The following is an 18959-nucleotide window of genomic DNA, read 5'->3' on the forward strand; positions in this document are numbered from 1 at the left end:
AGTATATATCCACAATAAATGAAATCATTATCCCAAACACATAGATGTGTTTATCCCATGCTTGCAGCAGCATTCCAGTTTGCCTTGATTCATAGACGTAACATTCCAAGTTCCTATGCAATGTTGCTCTTTGCAGCATCGAACCTTGCTTCTGTCACCAGTCCCATCCACAACTGGGTGGTGTTTTTGCTTTGGCTCCATCCCTTCATTCTCTCTGGAGTTATTTCTCCACTGATCTCCAGTAGCATATTGGGCACCTACCGACCTGGGAGTTCCTCTTTCAGTGTCCTATCTTTTTGTCTTTTCATACTGGGGTTCTCAAGGCAAGAATACTGAAGTGGTTTGCCGTTCCCTTCTCCAGTGGACCACATTCTGTCAGACCTCTCCACCTTGACCCGTCCGTCTTGGGTGGCCTCACACGGCATGGCTTAGTTTCATTGAGTTAAATAAGGCTGTGGTCCGTGTGTTCAGATTGGCCTGTTGTCTGTGATTGTGGTTTCAGTCTGTCTGCCCTCTCATGCCCTCTCTCAATGCCTACTGTCTTACTTGGATTTCTCTTACCTTGGACGTGGGGTATCTCTTCACGGCTGCTCCAGCAAAGCACAGCCACCACTCCTTACCTTGGACATCTGGTAGCTCCTCTTGGCTGCCGCCCCTGACCTTGGACGTAGGGTAGCTCCTCTCAGCTGCTGCCTCTGACCTTGGACGTGGGGTAGCTCCTCTCGACCATGCATATTAAAAAGCAGAGACATTACCTTGTCAACAAACGTCCGTCTAGTCAAGACTATGGTTTTTCCAGTGGTCATGTATGGATGTGAGATTTGGAGTATAAAGAAAGCTGATTGCTGAAGAATTGATGCTTTTGAACTGTGGTGTTGGAGAAGACTCTTGAGAGTCCCTTGGACTGGAAAAAGATCCAACGAGTCCATCCTAAAGGAAATCAGTCCTGACTATTCATTGGAAGGACTGATGTTGAAGCTGAAACTCCAATACTTTGGCCACCTGATGCAAAGGGCTGACTGAAAAGACCCTGATGCTGGGAAAGATTGAGGGCAGGAGGAGAAGGGGATGACAGAGGATGAGATCGTTGGATGGTATCACCAACTCAATGGACATGGGTTTGGGTGAACTCTGGGAGTTGGTGATGGACAGGGAGGCCTGGCATGCTGCGGTTCATGGGGTTGCAAAGAGTCAGACATGACTGAGCGACTGAACTGAATTGAACTACAGCAGCATTATTTACCATAACCAAAATATGGAAACAGCTTTATGTGTCCATGGACTTAACGAATAGAGGAAACCTGGTTGTCTCTGTGTACACACAGTGGAATGTTACTCAGTCTTTAAAAAAAACAAAAAAACAACTGATCATTAGACAACTTGGATTAGCCTGGAAGGCTAATGAAATTAGCACCACAGAGAAAGGCAAATATCACATGAGATCACTTATATGTGATATCTATAGAGTGGGTAGACTTATGGGAAAAGTAGTGGAAAAAGTAGTTGCCAAGGGCAACGTGGTAGAAATAAGGAGCGATTGGTGAAAGGTACAAACTTTGTTCTAAATGAATATGGTCTGAAGATCTAACATATAATAAAGTGACTGTAGTTGATAACACTTTCTTGTATAATTGAAATTTTATGAGAGAGTAGAATATATTAAATGTTTGGGCCAAAAAAGAAGATGTGTGAGACGATGGATGTATTAACTCAGTGAGGGACGCCCTTCACTGTGTGTCCATATATCAAATTGTCTTGCTGTAACTGTCTTATAGTTTGTCAACTATACATTAGTAAACTGGAAAAATAATTTCTTTCTTTCTTTTTTAATTAACAGGATTACCTTTGAGGTTATTTTGAAAGTTTTGAGTTGTACAGTACTTGATTATTTTGCTGCATTGTGGAAAGATCTTTGCAGCAATGATTACTTCAGAGTTACCTGTGTTACAGTAAGTATTACAGCTTTTCATTTTTTTAAATTCTTGTAACACTTTTCTGTATCAAAATACTTTTATTAATGAGACATGAAATGTGTTCTTTGATAGTTGGGCAATATGTTTGAAGTAAAAGAACTATTAGAGGTTATACTTATTATATCCATCTATAGCCCTTGCATTTTCATGTCACTATGTAATGCCCATGTTACTGAACAAAAAAGTTACTATCTCATTTTAGGATTCAGCAGAAACTATGACTCTGGGCTGGTTTGACATGCCAACTTCTTCTGTAAATAAAGTGTTAATGAAACAAAATCACACTGACTCCTTTGCAGAATTGTTTATGTGCTAGAGAAAAAATTAACCTGCAAACAGAAATATTTTGTTTGACTATATAGACAAGAGTTTGTAAACCTCTATCCCATATCACCCTCTCACCCCTTCTTTTCCCTGGGATTGAGATTGTAATTGATGAGTCCTTCTTGGCATCTAATTAGATTTTGGTGGCGTCTAATTTCTGGTGGCATCTAATTAGATTTTGTTGGAGTTACAGGACACGTTTAGAATTTGATCTTGTTTTCGATTCTCTGGGAAATGTGATCGTGTAATGGCAAATACTTTTCCTTTTATAGGTTTCATTAAGCTCCAATGTAGGAATCTATATAGTCTGATCGTGTATGATAACAGCAGTTTAGATATAATCAAAGTGACCAACAGCTTACATAATTATTTATATGTTTTTATAGTTCCAGATCATTTATATGTGTTTTTTCTAAGAAATTGTAGTCTCCTTCCAGTTGGTCTCCTGTCCTTCTGTTTTTCCTCCAGAGTTTTAAGACAGAATGCTATCCAAATTACTTTACATGCTAAAAGCCATCAATACCTACCCTAATAATTTGTCTAAATATGAAAGTGTTAATCGTTCAGCTCTGTCTGACTCTGTAACCCTCCAGGCTCCTCTGTCTAGGGGATTCTGCAGGCAAGAATACTGGAGTGGCCAGCCATTCCCTTCTCTAGGGGATCTTCCTGACTCAGGGATCAAACCCTGGTCTCTTGCATTGTGGGAAGATTCTTTACTGTTTGAGCCACCCGGCAAACTTTACTATTTATTAAACGTTATTAAATATCGCCAATTACACCATGTTATTTATTCCACCAAATGTTGTAGTAGAGCTATGCTAGGCTTTGAGGAGAAAGAGAAAGTGGAAAAAACTCACTTTGTCCTTGTTGCCATGAAGCTTATAGAGATAGATATTAATCAAATAATCACCAACATATAGATTTAAACTGCTTTGAAGGTAAGCTAGAGGATTTTATTAGAATTTTAATACATGCCTTGAATTAGTCTACTTTTCTAAGGAAGAAGTGTAGGGAGGTAGGAGGAATCGTGATAGGAGGAATCACAGTGTGTTTGAGGGACTGAAATAAAGCTGTGATTTTTCTTTTTTCAGGATTAAAGATGGAGAGTGGGGTGAGATACGGCTTGCAAGTAGAGTAGGGCTGTATTGTATAGGATCTGCTAAGTCTTAAATTAAAAATTTTGAGGTTGTTTTCCCCTGGAAGTAGAAGGAAATCATCATAGAGTTTTAATCATGAAAGAGACAGAATAAGATACATTGAAAATCATTCTTAGTACACAGTATAGTGATTTGACTGGAAAAGGCAACAGAAGAAACGAGGAGTCTTTTTAGGAGAAACGTGTTGCAGTGTCCAGGTCAGAGATAATAACAACTTGAGCTAAAACGATTACAGTGAAAATGGAGAGAGTAAGGCAGAATTTAGAGAGTTTTCGGGGGATTAAAAAGAATGACTTTATAAGGTTGAATATGATTTTTCTATTCTCTTTATTTATGTCCAGTAGTCATTTGCAGGCTTTTTGGTAGAGCAGTTTGGTTGAAGTTTGAGTTTGCATAGCCCTTGATCCAGCTTTCTTTGTCTGTTCTAGAGAGGTGTTTGTTGATGTGTAATAAGAGTTAAGGTGCAAGGATAGTTGTTTCACCTCTGTTTGTAGTAGTTAAAAACTGGAGACAGTCAAAGTACTCACAGATAGTGAACTTATAGAGTAGAATTTAGGAATCCTTTGTATTTGTAGGAAAACTCCTATTAATTTAAGTTTAAAAAATTAAAATGTAGACATTGCTTTGTATTTATGTATATATATGCCAGAACATAAGTATTTATGACAGTATTGATAAAACTTAATAATCTTGTTCTGCAGATTGAAATTCAGAGTTAGGGTATAGTGAAGTGAAACTCTTCCTTGAAATTAAAAATCATACTTATGTATTCTCATAAATAAAAGATACATACACTGATTGAAGTATGTTAGTTGTTTGTTGATAATAACTTTCATCTTTTAAGCTGGCTGAAGTATGAAGAATTAGAAAGCAGTTGTAATTTTTTCTGTTGTCAGTGAACTATTGCTGAAGGATAAATTAATTTCACTAATGGGACACATTTTGTATCCTTGGAACAAATTTGCTTTTGTATTTGCCTGGAGATTTCTATAAGCATCAAAAGTACTAGTGTATTCTGTCCACATAAGAGAAATACTAAACATAATATTTGCATTCTGCCATCCTGCCGTGGAGATAGAGAATTCACATTTACCCTGAGATCTAAGATTTTCAGATCTTTCATTTCCTCATTTGTAAAACTGAGACATCAATATGTTGTCTTAATAAGGTTTTGTGCATAGGTAATGTGTATAAACCAGCACACAGTATATACTAAATGGTCTATTTGGATTATAGTGGGGGAGAAAAAACAGTATGATTTATTATTCTTAAATAGGTGATTGAAAGACTACTGATACTGTTTCAGAAACCTGTTTTTATAAATATTATTGGACCACAGCAATATCCATTCACTTGTCTTTATGAATGGCCATATTCATGCTGTGGTCCACAAGTTGAGTATCAGATACAGAGAACTTCATACCATTCAGCCTAAAATATTTACTGTCTAGCCCTTAAAGAAAATGTTTACTGACCCTTGGACTAGATCAGTATTATTTATAGTTTTAAATACCAAATTGCCTTTGAAGGTTTGCAAACAAAGAAGGAACATGATGTGAGAATATTAGTGACAGTAGTGTGTAGAGTGGCTGGGACAGGGAAATGTTAGAAGCAGAGAGATAAGTTGTGATTAATTCAAAAAGTTGTGATTATGGTAGTAATCATAAAAAGAATCGGAGACGGAATTAGTACATAGAGAACGACTCAGGAGGATTTTTAACTGATGGCCTAAGAGAAAGACTGATGTGATTGTAGGTTTGAGTACAACAGGGTAATGGTGACAATAATAAGTTTATAAAACAGTGAAAATTTGGGTATTAATAAATTAGTTATTTAGTGATATTGCTTTGAGTAGAGAGCTAGAAATAAGTCATACCTGGACTTAATTTTATGTGTGCTATTTGGTGAATTTGCGATGGTATGTAAAGAAGTGTTACACATACAGTTGAAAATCTTGAATTACAGATAGGTCTAGTGATAATATACTGAAGTCATTTGCATAAAAGTTCCACATCAATTGGATGAGATCTCCAAGAGAGGTTAGTTTAAAGGGAAAAGAGCAGATACTAATGAGATGAGCTTTAAGGGATCAAAACAAAGAGAATGGAGCTAAGAGCCGTCAGTGGAGCAGTTTCAGAAATATTAAGTTGTGAGTTGAGTTTACCATTTGCTTTGTACCCTTCCTCTTATTTGCAGTTGTATATAGATACAGTTAGTAATATAGAATTCAGTGAAGATATTTTTGTTAATATTATCCATGTGTTTTTAATGCCATGCTAGGGCCAGTCTGTATTGGCCTGGAGAGCTGAATATTAAATTTCCAGGAATTTTGTGACCTTGTTAAATATAACATGCATGCATGTGTGCATGCTGAGTTGCTTCAGTTGTATCCGACTCTTTGCGACCCTATGGATCTCTGTAGCCTTCCAGATTCCTCAGTCCATGGGATTCTCCAGGCCTGAAGACTGGAGTGGGTTGCCATGCCCTCCTCCAGGGTGTCTTCCCTACCCAGGGATAAAACGTGCATCTCTTATGTTTCCTGCATTGCAGGCGGATTCTTTACCACTTGCAGCCCTGAGAAGTCCAGATGTAACATGGCTGTTATGGAAAGTTAAATTGTGCAAGCTTAAAATTAAATAAATCCTATTAAAAATAAAAGTAAATTTTCAAAACTCATCACTTCCTAATTATTTTACATCTTACCATTTTCTATGCTCTCAAGGTTTTTATTTATTCCATGTATGGTGGAAATACTTTGTAGTAGTATACTACTATTGTTAATTACTTCTCAACTCTGTATTTGGTGATGTCACTTTGCTAGTTTGAATTTGGTTGTGATAAGAGTATTCACTTTATGAAAACCAGCAAACACAATAAATCAGAACTTAGTTTATTGTTTTGTTGTTTGTAGACTCAATAAAGTGACGTAGAAATTGTTAATAAAGCAGATTAACCTTAAAGATGTATCAGGTCTTTAGTCATTATATTATGATACCACAAAAATTTGAGGACATATCCTTCTAGTGTTCGAGAACTATTACATATGCAATTCAGTAAAGAAGATGCTCACAACATTGACCAGTGAGTGAAGTTCCAACAGATGGCTTTGTCATTTCTTTTGCATTCTGTTCATTAAAGTGCACAAAGGTATCAACTGTCTTGCACATCAAAAGCCTGTTCGCTCATCAGTTGAAACCATAGGTTAGCTAGGGATACAAGAGTTTCACAAAATTACCAAATCATTTTATATGAATCTGTAAACTAGATAGATGCTAAAAATTCTCCAAGCCAGGCTTCAGCAATACGTGAACCATGAACTTCCAGATGGTCAAGCTGCTTTTAGAAAAGGCAGAGGAACCAGGGATCAAATTGCCAACATCTGCTGGATCATGGAAAAAGCAAGAGAGTTCCAGAAAAACATCTATTTCTGCTTTATTGACTATGCCAAAGCCTTTGACTGTGTGGATCACAATAAACTGTGGAAAATTCTGGAAGAGATGGGAATACCAGACCACCTGATGTGCCTCTTGAGAAACCTGCATACAAGTCAGGAAGCAACAGTAAGAACTGGATATGGAACAATAGATTGGTTCCAAATAGGAAAAGGAGTATGTCAAGGCTGTATATTGTCACCCTGCTTATTTAACTTCTATGCAGAGTACATCATGAGAAACACTGGGCTGGAGGAAGCACAAGCTGGAATCAAGATTGCTGGGAGAAATATCAATAACCTCAGATATGCAGATGATACCACCCTTATGGCAGAAAGTGAAGAAGAATGAAAGAGCCTCTTGATGAACGTGAAAGAGGAGAGTGAAAAGTTGGCTTAAAGCTCAACATTCAGAAAACTAAGATCATGGCATCTGGTCCCATCACTTCATGGGAAGTAGATGGGGAAACACTGGAAACAGTGTCAGACTTTATTTTTCTGGGCTCCAAAATCACTACAGACAGTGATTGCAGCCATGAAATTAAAAGACGCTTACTTCTTGGAAGGAAAGTTATGACCAACCTAGACAGTGTCTTAAAAAGCAGAGACATTCCTTTGCCAACAGAGGTCTGTCTAGTCAAGGTTATGGTTTTTCCTGTGGTCATGTATGGATGTGAGAGTTGGACTATAAAGAAAGCTGAGCGCCGAAGAATTGATGCTTTTGAACTGTGGTGTTGGAGAAGACTTTTGAGAGTCCCTTGGACTGCAAGGAGATCCAACCAGTCCATTCTAAAGGAGATTAGTCCTGGGTGTTCTTTGGAAGGACTGATGCTAAAGCTGAAACTCCAATACTTTGGCCACTTCATGCAAAGAGTTGACTCATTGGAAAAGACTCTGATGCTGGGAGGGATTGGGGGCAGGAGGAGAAGGGGACGACAGAGGAGGAGATGGTTGGATGGCATCACTGACTCAATGGACATGGGTTTGGGTGAACTCTGGGAGTTGGTGATGGTCAGGGAGTCCTGGCGTGCTGTGGTCATGGGGTTGTAAAGAGTTGGACCCGACTGAGTGATTGAACTGAACTAGATAGAATTTATGAAAAAGAATATTGTGCATTTTTATTATTGTTTGTAATTTGTGTGCTCTACTGCATTTACATTGGTACTGTTTCTAATAATTTATGTGCATAAGTTCTTTGAAGTGCCATTCTTAAACATTTACTAACACACTTTCATTATATTAGGAAATCAATAAAGTTCCTCCCAAGCCTTTATTTTTTTTATATTCAAGAATCAGTCTTTTGCAGTTGTATTTTGCATTTATATTTTCTATAGCAGCTGCCATTTCCACAGTCATTTCCTTGTCTGTATTTCTCTGTTTGGAAAATCATTTTATTCATTGTTACATAATATTAACCAGGGAGGGTAATATTTTGAATTTGCTAAAGATTTTTTTCTGAACGTGAAAGCATAAACCACTTCTAATTAGCTATATGTGTACATACAGCAAAAGGTAAGAAAGCTAGAGGAATAGAGCTGCATTGTATTGTTAATAGGTATGTATTTATTTATTTGTTCACTAAAATAATGTATTATATTTTCTAGAGATTCAACTAATGAGACTACTGCCCATTCTGATGCTGGCAGTGAACTTGAAGAAACAGAGGTCAAAGGAAAAAGAAAAAGAGGTCGACCTGGCCGGCCTCCAGTATGTATATACTTGTCATCTTTGTTTCTATAATGGTTACCAAGTAAAGGTTCTTGATATGAGCTATATGTTAATTATAATACTGTAAATACTTTTTAAAATCGTACACATTAGAATGTCTTGGAAACTTTGCTTCATAAATAGCCTTAGCAGTGGTTAGAAAAAGAAAATTAATTATAGTATCTTTTTTGCTTTCCATGCCTCTCTTATAAATAAATGGTAGTCCATGTGAAGGAATTGGGAAGATGATCGACATGGAATGAGATGTAGTTATGATTTCCTTGCTTTTTATTTTTAGATGGAGCTCTGATTTCTTGTGAGCTCTTTATGCATTTTTGTAGTATTTGAGTTCAGTCTCAGAATATATTCTCATTTACACATGATTGAGAAGTTTAGAAAAGCTCTAATTATTCTTATTGTATGGTATGTTTATGTCATATGAGTACACAGTCATTTAATTGAAAGTAATACTGTCAGAGGCAGTAGTATCAATGGTATCAGTGGGTTAAAGCTTGTATTATTTTATACTCACCTTTATGAGTATAAAGGTGAGTTGACTTTGTTATTGCAGTTTTAAAATTTTATTTTATAAAAATTCTTACTATGAAAAAAAAATTCTTATTAGGGAAAAATTTAGCCTCCTTCTGTGGAAGTCATAATAGTATAATTAACTCTGCATATAAATTTTAAGTTATGGCAGTTATCAAGTCATTGCCAATCTTTTTTTCCTGTGTTATTTTTGAAGGTCATTCTAGATAGCATTCTATCTTTGAATATTTCAGAATGTATCTAAAAGATAAGGGCTTCCCTTCTCTCTTTTTTAAACATCACTGCATGACTTAGCAACTAAACAACAACAACCAATATCATTCTTATAATGCAAGATGACAGTATTTTAGTAAAATCACCAAATAAGACATTTAAAGTTTATAATCATCTCATAAATATTATCTTTTAAAAACTAGTTTGTTAGTTTGACTCATGATCTACCTATTGCAATCAGTGGTTATGTTATTTAACCAGTTATTATATATGTATGTCATCTGTAGTGACTTAAAAATGTTTTTTCGGAGAAGGCAATGGCACCCCACTCCAGTACTCTTGCCTGGAGGATCCCATGGACGGAGGAGCCTGGTAGGCTGCAGTTCATGGGGTCGCGAAGAGTCGGACTCGACTGAGCGACTTCATTTTCACTTTTCACTTTCATGCATTGGAGAAGGAAATGGCAACCCACTCCAGTGTTCTTGCCTGGAGAATCCCAGGGACGGGGGAGCCTGGTGGGGTGCCGTCTATGGCGTCGCACAGCGACAAACATGACTGAAGCGACTTAGCAGCAGCAAAAATGTTTTTTATGTTAATTTTGTTCTATTAATATTTATCTGTTTGCCACAGTTTCTTATTAGATTCAGTGAAACTCCATAGCATTTACTTTCCAGGACAATCTTACAACAACAAAGAAAGGGATAGAAGGATGACATCTACAGTTTTCTTTACACTTGATTTTATCCTTCACCTTTATGTAAAGTAAAAAATAGTGGAGGAAAAGACATATATCATAGGCAGTCTTTATAATCCTTTATTTTGTAGAAGTATTTGATGCTATGGTATTCCTTTAAAAAACATGTTGGGCAAAGTGAGAGTCTTGTAGCTAGAAGCGGTAGACTCTTTGAGTTTGTCTTACTACTATATGGTTTTTCTAAGACTATTGGCATGTCACATTGCCTTCTCTACAATTCATTGTTTATAAGTACACATTTTGAAATAAGACTGAAGTTGCTTGAAGATAATAGAATATACTGCAAACATGATTGCTTTCTTGAATTTGTTCCCCTCCAGTTAAAATTCTTTACTTAATAATTCAGGTTAAGTGCTGTCTTCTTCAAGAACACCTTTATTTATTTTCCTAAACAGAATTTATCACCCCTTCAGCAGTCTGTTGTATTATTTTTTATAACCTATTTAGTTTTGACTTGTCTATAGCTATAGTCTACAGCTATATTCATGTAATGTTTTGCTTTCCTGATGAAAAGGAGTCTGTGTATCCAAATGCTTAGCTCTTTTGTGGTTAGAAATAAGATTTTATTTTTAGTGAAATTGGCTTCCCTGGTGGTTCAGACTGTAAAGAATCTGTAGTGCAGGAGACTGAGGTTGTGTCTGTGGGTAGGGAAGATCCTCTGGACAAGGGAATGACTACCCACTCCATTATTCTTGCCTGGAGCATTCCATAGGCAGAGGACCCTGGTAGGCTACAGTCCGTGAGTTTGCAAAGAGTCCGACATGACTGAAGGACTAACACTGACTTTAGTGAAACTGCTACTACATAATCTAATATGTAAATAGTACATGTTCATCCCATGTTTCTAGTATGGAAAAACTGTCAACCATCATAGGATAATAGCATTCTAGAGACATGTGTTAGACTCTAGTCCTTATATTCACACTCATTAGTCACATAGCTTTTTATATTTTTACCTGACTCAGACCCATTTCTTAACTTTGGAAACAAAAGAGCTGCCTGAGTTTCTACTCTGGGCTTTTTACTGTATTGATGTTTTTTATGTCATTTAATCTTCATACCAGTACTGTTAAATAGGTCTTGTATGCAGTTTACAAAGTAGAAAACAAAAAAAGAAAGTGGCTGAGGTCACACTGTTGCATAAGGAACAAAGCTAGGATTTAAATTCATAACCTGCCTCCCAAATTCTTTCCCTCAAGAATGCCAAAATACCAAGATGTTAATTAAAATTGAGAGGTATAATTGTCAGAATGATCATATTTGAGTTATTCCACAGTACCTGTTCTGAAGATGGCTTGGGCACTTGCCCTCAACTGGCTCCATTTTGAACAATTCTAAGTTTTGGTTCATAAACTTTTTGTTACCATTCATTCTTGTTAAAAGGACTTTATGGATCTCTTATTTTACTAATTTACTCAGTGAAATGAAGAAAAAATTGTATAAGGACTTCTGCTTTGGGCAGCATTATTTTCCTTATTTCTAAATTCTTAGGAGACATTTCATTTTTGGTGTTTCTTTTCAGTAGGTTATTATTTCAGAGACTTTTCTTACTGAACTGTTACTTTGCAGATGTCCTAATTCGTACTTGTTAATTATTGTGGCTCTGAAAGGATGATGCTATCCAAGAGTTGCACTCAGTATGTCAGAGGATCTGGAAGACCCAGCAGTGGCCACAGGACTAGAAAAGGTCAATCCTCATCCCAATTCCCAAGAAGGGTAGTACTAAAGAATGTTCAAATCAAAGGACAGTTGTAGTCATCTCCCTTGCTAGTAAGGTCATGCTTAAAATCTTGCATGCTAAGCTTCAGCATTATGTGAACCAAGAACTTCCAGATGTCCACACTGGGTTTGAAAAAGGCAGAGGAACCAGAGATCAAATTGCCAACATCTGCTGGATGATAGAGAAAGTAAAGGAATACCAGAAAAACCATGTTTCATTGTCTGTGCTAAAGCCTTTGACTCTGTGAATCATAACAAACTACGGAAAGCTCTTAAAGAAATGGAAATACCAGACCATGTTACCTGTCTCCTGAGAAACCTGTATGTGAGTCAAGAAGCAACAATTCACACCCTGTATGGAACAACTGATTGGTTCAGGATCGAGAAAGGAATACGACAGGGCTGTCTGCTGTCACTGTGTTTGTTTACACGCTGAACACATTATGAGAAATGCCGGATGGGACGATTTACAATGTGGAATCAAAATAGACAGTAGAAACATCAACAACCTCAGATATGTGGATGATACCACTCTAATGGCAGAAAACAAAGAGGTATCAAAGAGCTTCTTGATGAGGGTGAAGGAGGAGAGTAGCAAAACTGGCTTAGAACTAAGTATTAAAAAACTAATGGGATCTGGCCCCATTCAGTTCAGTTCAGTTCAGTACAGTCACTGAGTTGTGTCCGACTCTTTGCAACCCCATGAGCCGCAGCACGCCAGGCCTTCCCTGTCCATCACCAACTCCCGGAGTTCACTCAAACTCAGGTCCATCGAGTCAGTGATGCCATCTAGCCATCTCATTCTCTGTCATCCCCTTCTCCTCCTGCCCCCAATCCCTCCCAGCATCAGAGTCTTTTCCATGAGTCAACTCTTCCCATGAGGTGGCCAAAGTACTGGAGTTTTAGCTTCAGCATCATTCCTTCCAAAGAACACCCAGGACTACTCTCCTTTACAATGGACTGGTTGGGTCTCCATGAAGTCCAAGGGATGCTCAAGAGTCTTCTCCAACACCACAATTCAAAAGCATCAATTCTTTGGCGCTTAGCTTTCTTAACTGTCCAACTCTCACATCCATACATGACCACTGGAAAAACCATAGCTTTGACTAGATGGACCTTTGTTGGCAAAGTAATGTCTCTGCTTTTGAATACGCTGTCTAGGTTGGTCATAACTTTCCTTCCAAGAAGTAAGCGTCTTTTAATTTCATGGTTGCAATTACCGTCTGCAGTGATTTTGGAGCCCCCCAAAATAAACTCAGCCACTGTTTCCACTGTTTCTCCATCTATTTTCCATGAAGTGATGGAACCAGATGCCATGATCTTCGTTTTCTGAATGTTGAGCTTTAAGCCAACTTTTTCACTGTCCACTTTACTTTCATTAAGAGGCTTTTTAGTTCCTCTTCACTTTCTGTCATAAGGGTGGTGTCATCTGCATATTTGGGATTATTGATATTTCTCCTGGCAATCCTGATTCCAGCTTGTGCTTCTTCCAGCCCAGCGTTTCTCATGATGTACTCTGCATAGAAGTTAAGTAAACAGGGTGACAGTATACAGCCTTGACATACTTCTTTTCCAATTTGGAACCAGTCTGTTGTTCCATGTCTAGTTATAACTGTTGCTTCCTGACCTGCATGCAGGTTTCTCAAGAGACAGGTCAGGTGGTCTGGTATTCCCATCTCTTTCAGAATTTTCCAGTTTATTATTATCCACACAGTCAAAAGCTTTGGCATATTCAATAAAGCAGAAATAGATGTTTTTCTGGAACTCTCTTGCTTTTTCCATGATCCAGCGGATGTTGGCAATTTGATCTCTGGTTCCTCTGCCTTTTCTAAACCCAGCTTGAACATCTGGAAGTTCACGGTTCACGTTTTGCTGGCTTGGAGTTCACGAAGCCTGGCTTGGAGAATTTTGAGCATTACTTTACTAGTGTTATAACTGGACATGGAACAACAGACTGGTTCCAAATAGGAAAAGGAGTATGTCAAGGCTATATATTGTCACCCTGCTTATTTAACTTCTGTGCAGAGTACATCATGAGAAACGCTGGGCTGGAAGAAGCATAAGCTGGAATCAGGATTGCCAGGAGAAATATCAATAATCCCAAATATGCAGATGACACCACCCTTATGACAGAAAGTGAAGAGGAACTAAAAAGCCTCTTAATGAAAGTGAAAGAGGAGAGTGAAAAAGCTGGCTTAAAGCTCAACATTCAGAAAACGAAGATCATGGCATCTGGTTCCATCACTTCATGGGAAATAGATGGAGAAACAGTGGAAACAGTGGCTGAATTTATTTTTAGGGGCTCCAAAATCACTGCAGATGGTAATTGCAGCCATGAAATTAAAAGACGCTTACTCCTTGAAAGTAAAGGTATGACCAACCTAGATAGCGTATTCAAAAGCAGAGACATTACTTTGCCAACAAAGGTCCATCTAGTCAAGGCTATGGTTTTTCCAGTGGTCATGTATGAGTGTGAGAGTTGGACTGTGAAGAAAGCTGAGCGCCGAAGAATTGATGCTTTTGAATTGTGGTGTTGGAGAAGACTCTTGATCATCCCTTTGACTGCAAGGATATGCAACCAGTCTATTCTAAAGGAGATCAGTCCTGGGTGTTCTTTGAAAGGAATGATGCTGAAGCTGAAACTCCAGTACTTTGGCCACCTCATGGGTAGAGTTGACTCATTGGAAAAGACTCTGATGCTGGGAGGGATTGGGGGCAAGAGGAGAAGGGGATGACAGAGGATGAGATGGCTAGATGGCATCACTGACTCGATGGACATGAGTTTGAGTGAACTCCGGGAGTTGGTGAGGGACTTGGAGGCCTGGCGTGCTGCAGTTCATGGGGTTGCCAAGAGTTGGACATGACTGAGTGACTGAACTGAACTGAGACAGTGTGTTCAAAAGCAGAAACATTAGTCTGCTGACAAAAGTCTGTATATTCAAGGCTATTGTCTTCCCACCGGTCACATATGGTTGTGAGAGCGGGACATAAAGAACGCAGAACACCAAAGAATTGATGCCTTCAAACTGTGGTGCTGGAGAAGACTCTTGAGAGTCTCTTGGACTGGAAGGAGATTAAACCAGTCAATCTTAAGGGAAATCAAGGCTGAATATTCTTTGAAAGGACTGAAGCTGAAGTTTCAGTGTTTGTTCACCTGATGTGAACAGCTGACTCCCTGGAAAAATTCTTGATGCTGGGAAATATTGAGGGCAGAAGAAGAAGTCGTTGTCAGAAGAATAGGCTGGATGGTGTCACCGATGCAATGAACATGAACTTGGGTAAACTTTGGGAGATGGTGAGTGACAGGGAGGCCTGGTGTACTGCAGTCCATGGGGTTGCAAAGTATTGGACAAGACTGAGTAACTGAACAACAACAATTCAAATAATTATTGATCTCCAAACAAACACTATATAGTATCATGTTTCTTCTACCCTTGTGATTTTATTAGGAATTAATGGACATCGTTTTCTCTCTCCTCACCATCTGTAAGCTCATGTTACCCAGATTTATGTCTCCAGCTTGAACTTTACTCTGGATTCCAGACCACATCTAGTATCCACTGAGAATCATCATTTAGGTATTTAATGGTCCCAAGATATTTAAAAAAGCCAAACTTTCACGCTTCCTATCCCCTGCTCAGCCCTTTCATGGTAGCTTTGTTCTTCTAGTTGCTCAGCTGTAAACCATGTAGCCATTGAATCTTTCTTTCCCAGACTATATCTAAACTATCAACATATGTTGTCTAATTGATTTGCAAATTGCATCAATCATTTTTTACTGTAATGCTGAGTTAAGCCACCATCATGTGCTTTTGTTGAAACCTATCATGTGTGCTCCTTGACTCAGAGTCCTGTGTCATCTTTTCAGTGGGGACTCCCTTAATGATCGTATCTGGAATTGTGTATCTTCCCTCCTACTGCAAGGGACTTTTTGTCTTCATCGTGTGTGTGTGTGTGTGTGTGTGTGTGTGTGTGTGTGTGTTTTCTCCCCTTTTTGTCCTCATCGTATGTGTGTTTGTGTGTTCTCCCCTTTCTCTGTAGTACTTATTGTTATCTCACATAGTATGTCCTTTAGGTGTTTATTCATTGTCTGACTTCCTGGTGGCTCAGACGGTAAGCCTACAATGCAGGAGACCCGGGTTTGATCCCTGGGTTGGGAAGAGCTCCTGGGGAAGGAAATAGCAACCCACTCCAGTACTCTTGCCTGGAAAATTCCATGGATGGAGGAGCCTGGTAGGCTACAGTCCATGGGGTCGCAAAGAGACGGACACGAATGAGCGACTTAAATGTCAATGTCAGTGTCTGTTAGAAGGTAAGCTGCTTGAAGTGAGGGATTTTTATCTGGTTTGTTTACTGCTCTATACTACTGTTTGACTTCAGTGACTGTTTATTGAGTTAATGAATGGTGTTTAATTTTGTTAAATCATCACTCTTTTTTCCTTAGTGTTTAAAATTTTTTAAATTTTGAGATAATTTCAGTCACAGATGAATTCCAAGAATTCTACAAAGAATTCCTGTGCAGATTCTTCATGCATATTGTCCAAATGTTAACATGTTACAATATTTGCTTTATCATATTTTCTCTCTATATATATACAGACAAATGCATAAATGTAAGTATACATTTATATATACAAATCTATTATATACAAATTATTATTTTTTAACTCTTTGAGAGTACTTTGTTGACATGATGCCACTTAACTCCTAGTACTTTATTTAGTATACATTTTCTTAAAATCACATATATTCTTCACAACCACAGTACATGTTTGAAAAATAAGGAAAACAATATTTGTATAATACTGACCTTATGTGCATAAATTTCATTCAGATTTTGTCTGATATTCTAATAATGCCCTAAATAAAAGAAAAAAGTTTTTTTCCCCTTGGTTCATGATCCAGTCCAGGATTTCATGTTTCTTTTAGCTGTCATGTAAATCAGCATAACTGTAACGTCACTTGTCTTTACTCTCTGGTTTAATGTTTTATTATGTTTTTTGTTCTCCATTCTATTTAAGTGAGAACCAGTACTTATATTCTGAACATTATTTAACTTTCATATTTGTGTAGGGTAAGTAGGAAAAGTAAAAAAAGAGATACAATTTTTACTTTTCTGCCCATATATTCATGTACATAGAAAATTTAGTGTAGCATATACAACAAAACATTAACAATGAGTATCAGAAGTAAAGGTTAACAAGTGAATATATTTTTGAAAATTAGATATTCTAAATTCCTTGGTACTATTGTTTATGTTATGAATTTTATGATATATATTTTATAAATTTAATCACTTCATAGTATTCTGCCTGTAATTATCTAATTGATTCCCTATTCTTGAACATAAATGTTAAAATTTGCTTACTAATTTAAACCATGCAGACATAAGGTTATATCTCAGGAATAAATTTTGTTCTAGAGCCATAGATACTTTTTAGTCTAGATTCTTAAAATTAGAATTTATTACTCAAAAGATATGCTATATATTTTGAAGGTTTTAATGTATGTTACCGCCTTACTTTTCACACAACAAAATATATGGCATTACTTATATTACTTTTGAGTATACTGATTGTTAAATCTTTTCTGATTTTTTTTAAGTACTGTAACATTTTGTCAATATGTTCTGCAATAGTGGTCATTTGTATTTCTTTTCTGAATTGCCTATTGGTCCTTTTCCATACCACTTTTTCTATTTTTAATTTTCTAAGCAACTGAAGTATCTTTTTAAAATAGTTTTTGCAGCTTAAGCCTACATACTTTTATGATCAGTTTTGGAAATGTAATTATCAGTTGGATTTGTATCTATTTCCTCTTTGTCAAATCAGCTTTCTTATTTTATTTTGAAAATTTTTTCATTGAACATTTCTTCTATAGACTAACATTTAGTTCTGGCTTCCTTAATTATGCTAAAAGATACCATAATTTTTCCAGGAATCTAGAATTAAAACAGCAGTCACCATTTAATTTCCTCATCCCAAATCCCTTCCCCTCCATCCTATATCTAATGAGATTCCAAGTCTCATGAATTTTTGTTTCATAATGTCTTATACAATCTGTCCCTTTTTTTACATTTCCAATGTTCCTTTCTTTAGGCCTCACTTTAAAGGACTTTGTAGTTACCTTCCTGTTTTTAAACTTTTCCCTTTTCCATCCTATTTTTTAAATCACTGCCAGGTTGACCCTTTTTTATTTTAACTTGTTCAAATATTAAGAAGCATCTTTTTATTTGGGGCATGTTCTTCTAACTTATTTTATTGTGTTTGTAAACTCATAACCTTTTATTCAGTCAAATACATCTCTTTTGTCCTTCTGTATATGGCTTGTGTGTTTTTACTTATTCCTGAGTGTTCATTGGAAGGACTGATGTTGAAGTTGAAACTCCAGTACTTTGGCCACCTGATGTGAAGAGCTGACTCATTTGAAAAGACCCTGATACTGGGAAAGATTGAGGGCATGAGGAGAAGCGGACGACAGAGGATGAGATAGTTGGATGGCATCACCGACTCAGTGGACATGAGTTTGGGTCGACTCCGGGAGTTGGTGATGGACAGGGAGGCCTGGTGTGCTGTGTGGTTCATGGGGTTGCAAAGAATCAGACACGACTTAGCCACTGAACTGAACTGAACCTTAGCTCATGGTGTTTATTTTCTTTTTGAAATCTTTGTTTCCTAAATTCTGTTCATAGTAATCTAACTAATTTTATTAATTGTATTTAATTGATCAAGTCTCAATTTTATACTTATCTCTAGTGTGACGTTTTCCCTGATTATCAGTCAGTGAAAATTATTTTTCCTTTCATAGAACCCTTCCAGTACTTATCTTAAAGCAAGTTTCCATGAAAAGTCTTTTTTTAAAATATTCTATAGTTTATTGTAGTTATTTGTGTTTCTGTTTCAGTTGTTAGTTTCTGAAGATTTTACTTTAAGCTACCCCACATATTTAATATTCATTATTTGTGAAAGGATGAGGATTACTTTATATTCATACCTCATGAGTAAGTTTAGGTTAGGCTCAGTTTCTCTCTCTGTTTCTTAAAGTTTGTAGACAAGTTATTGTACATATAGACTGCAATTTATCCTGTAGAGAACTTGTGGGATAGAGTAGGTTTGGAAAATCTTCTTGTCCAA

At 37.1% G+C, this 18959-nt stretch overlaps 1 protein-coding gene across 1 annotated transcript in view; it reads left to right on the forward strand.

The window, feature by feature from the left end:
* Nucleotides 1-18959, forward strand: part of STAG1 (STAG1 cohesin complex component) — a 496550-nt gene that overhangs the window by 152536 nt on the left and 325055 nt on the right. The window contains exons 2-3 of the mRNA XM_070375938.1: nt 1838-1949; nt 8489-8591. Of these exons, the coding sequence (XP_070232039.1) occupies nt 1921-1949; nt 8489-8591 (132 nt within the window). The 5' untranslated portion in view covers nt 1838-1920. The remainder of the gene's footprint in view (nt 1-1837; nt 1950-8488; nt 8592-18959) is intronic.

This window comes from Bos mutus, chromosome 1 (assembly GCF_027580195.1).
Source record: "Bos mutus isolate GX-2022 chromosome 1, NWIPB_WYAK_1.1, whole genome shotgun sequence".
Lineage (NCBI taxonomy): Eukaryota > Metazoa > Chordata > Mammalia > Artiodactyla > Bovidae > Bos > Bos mutus.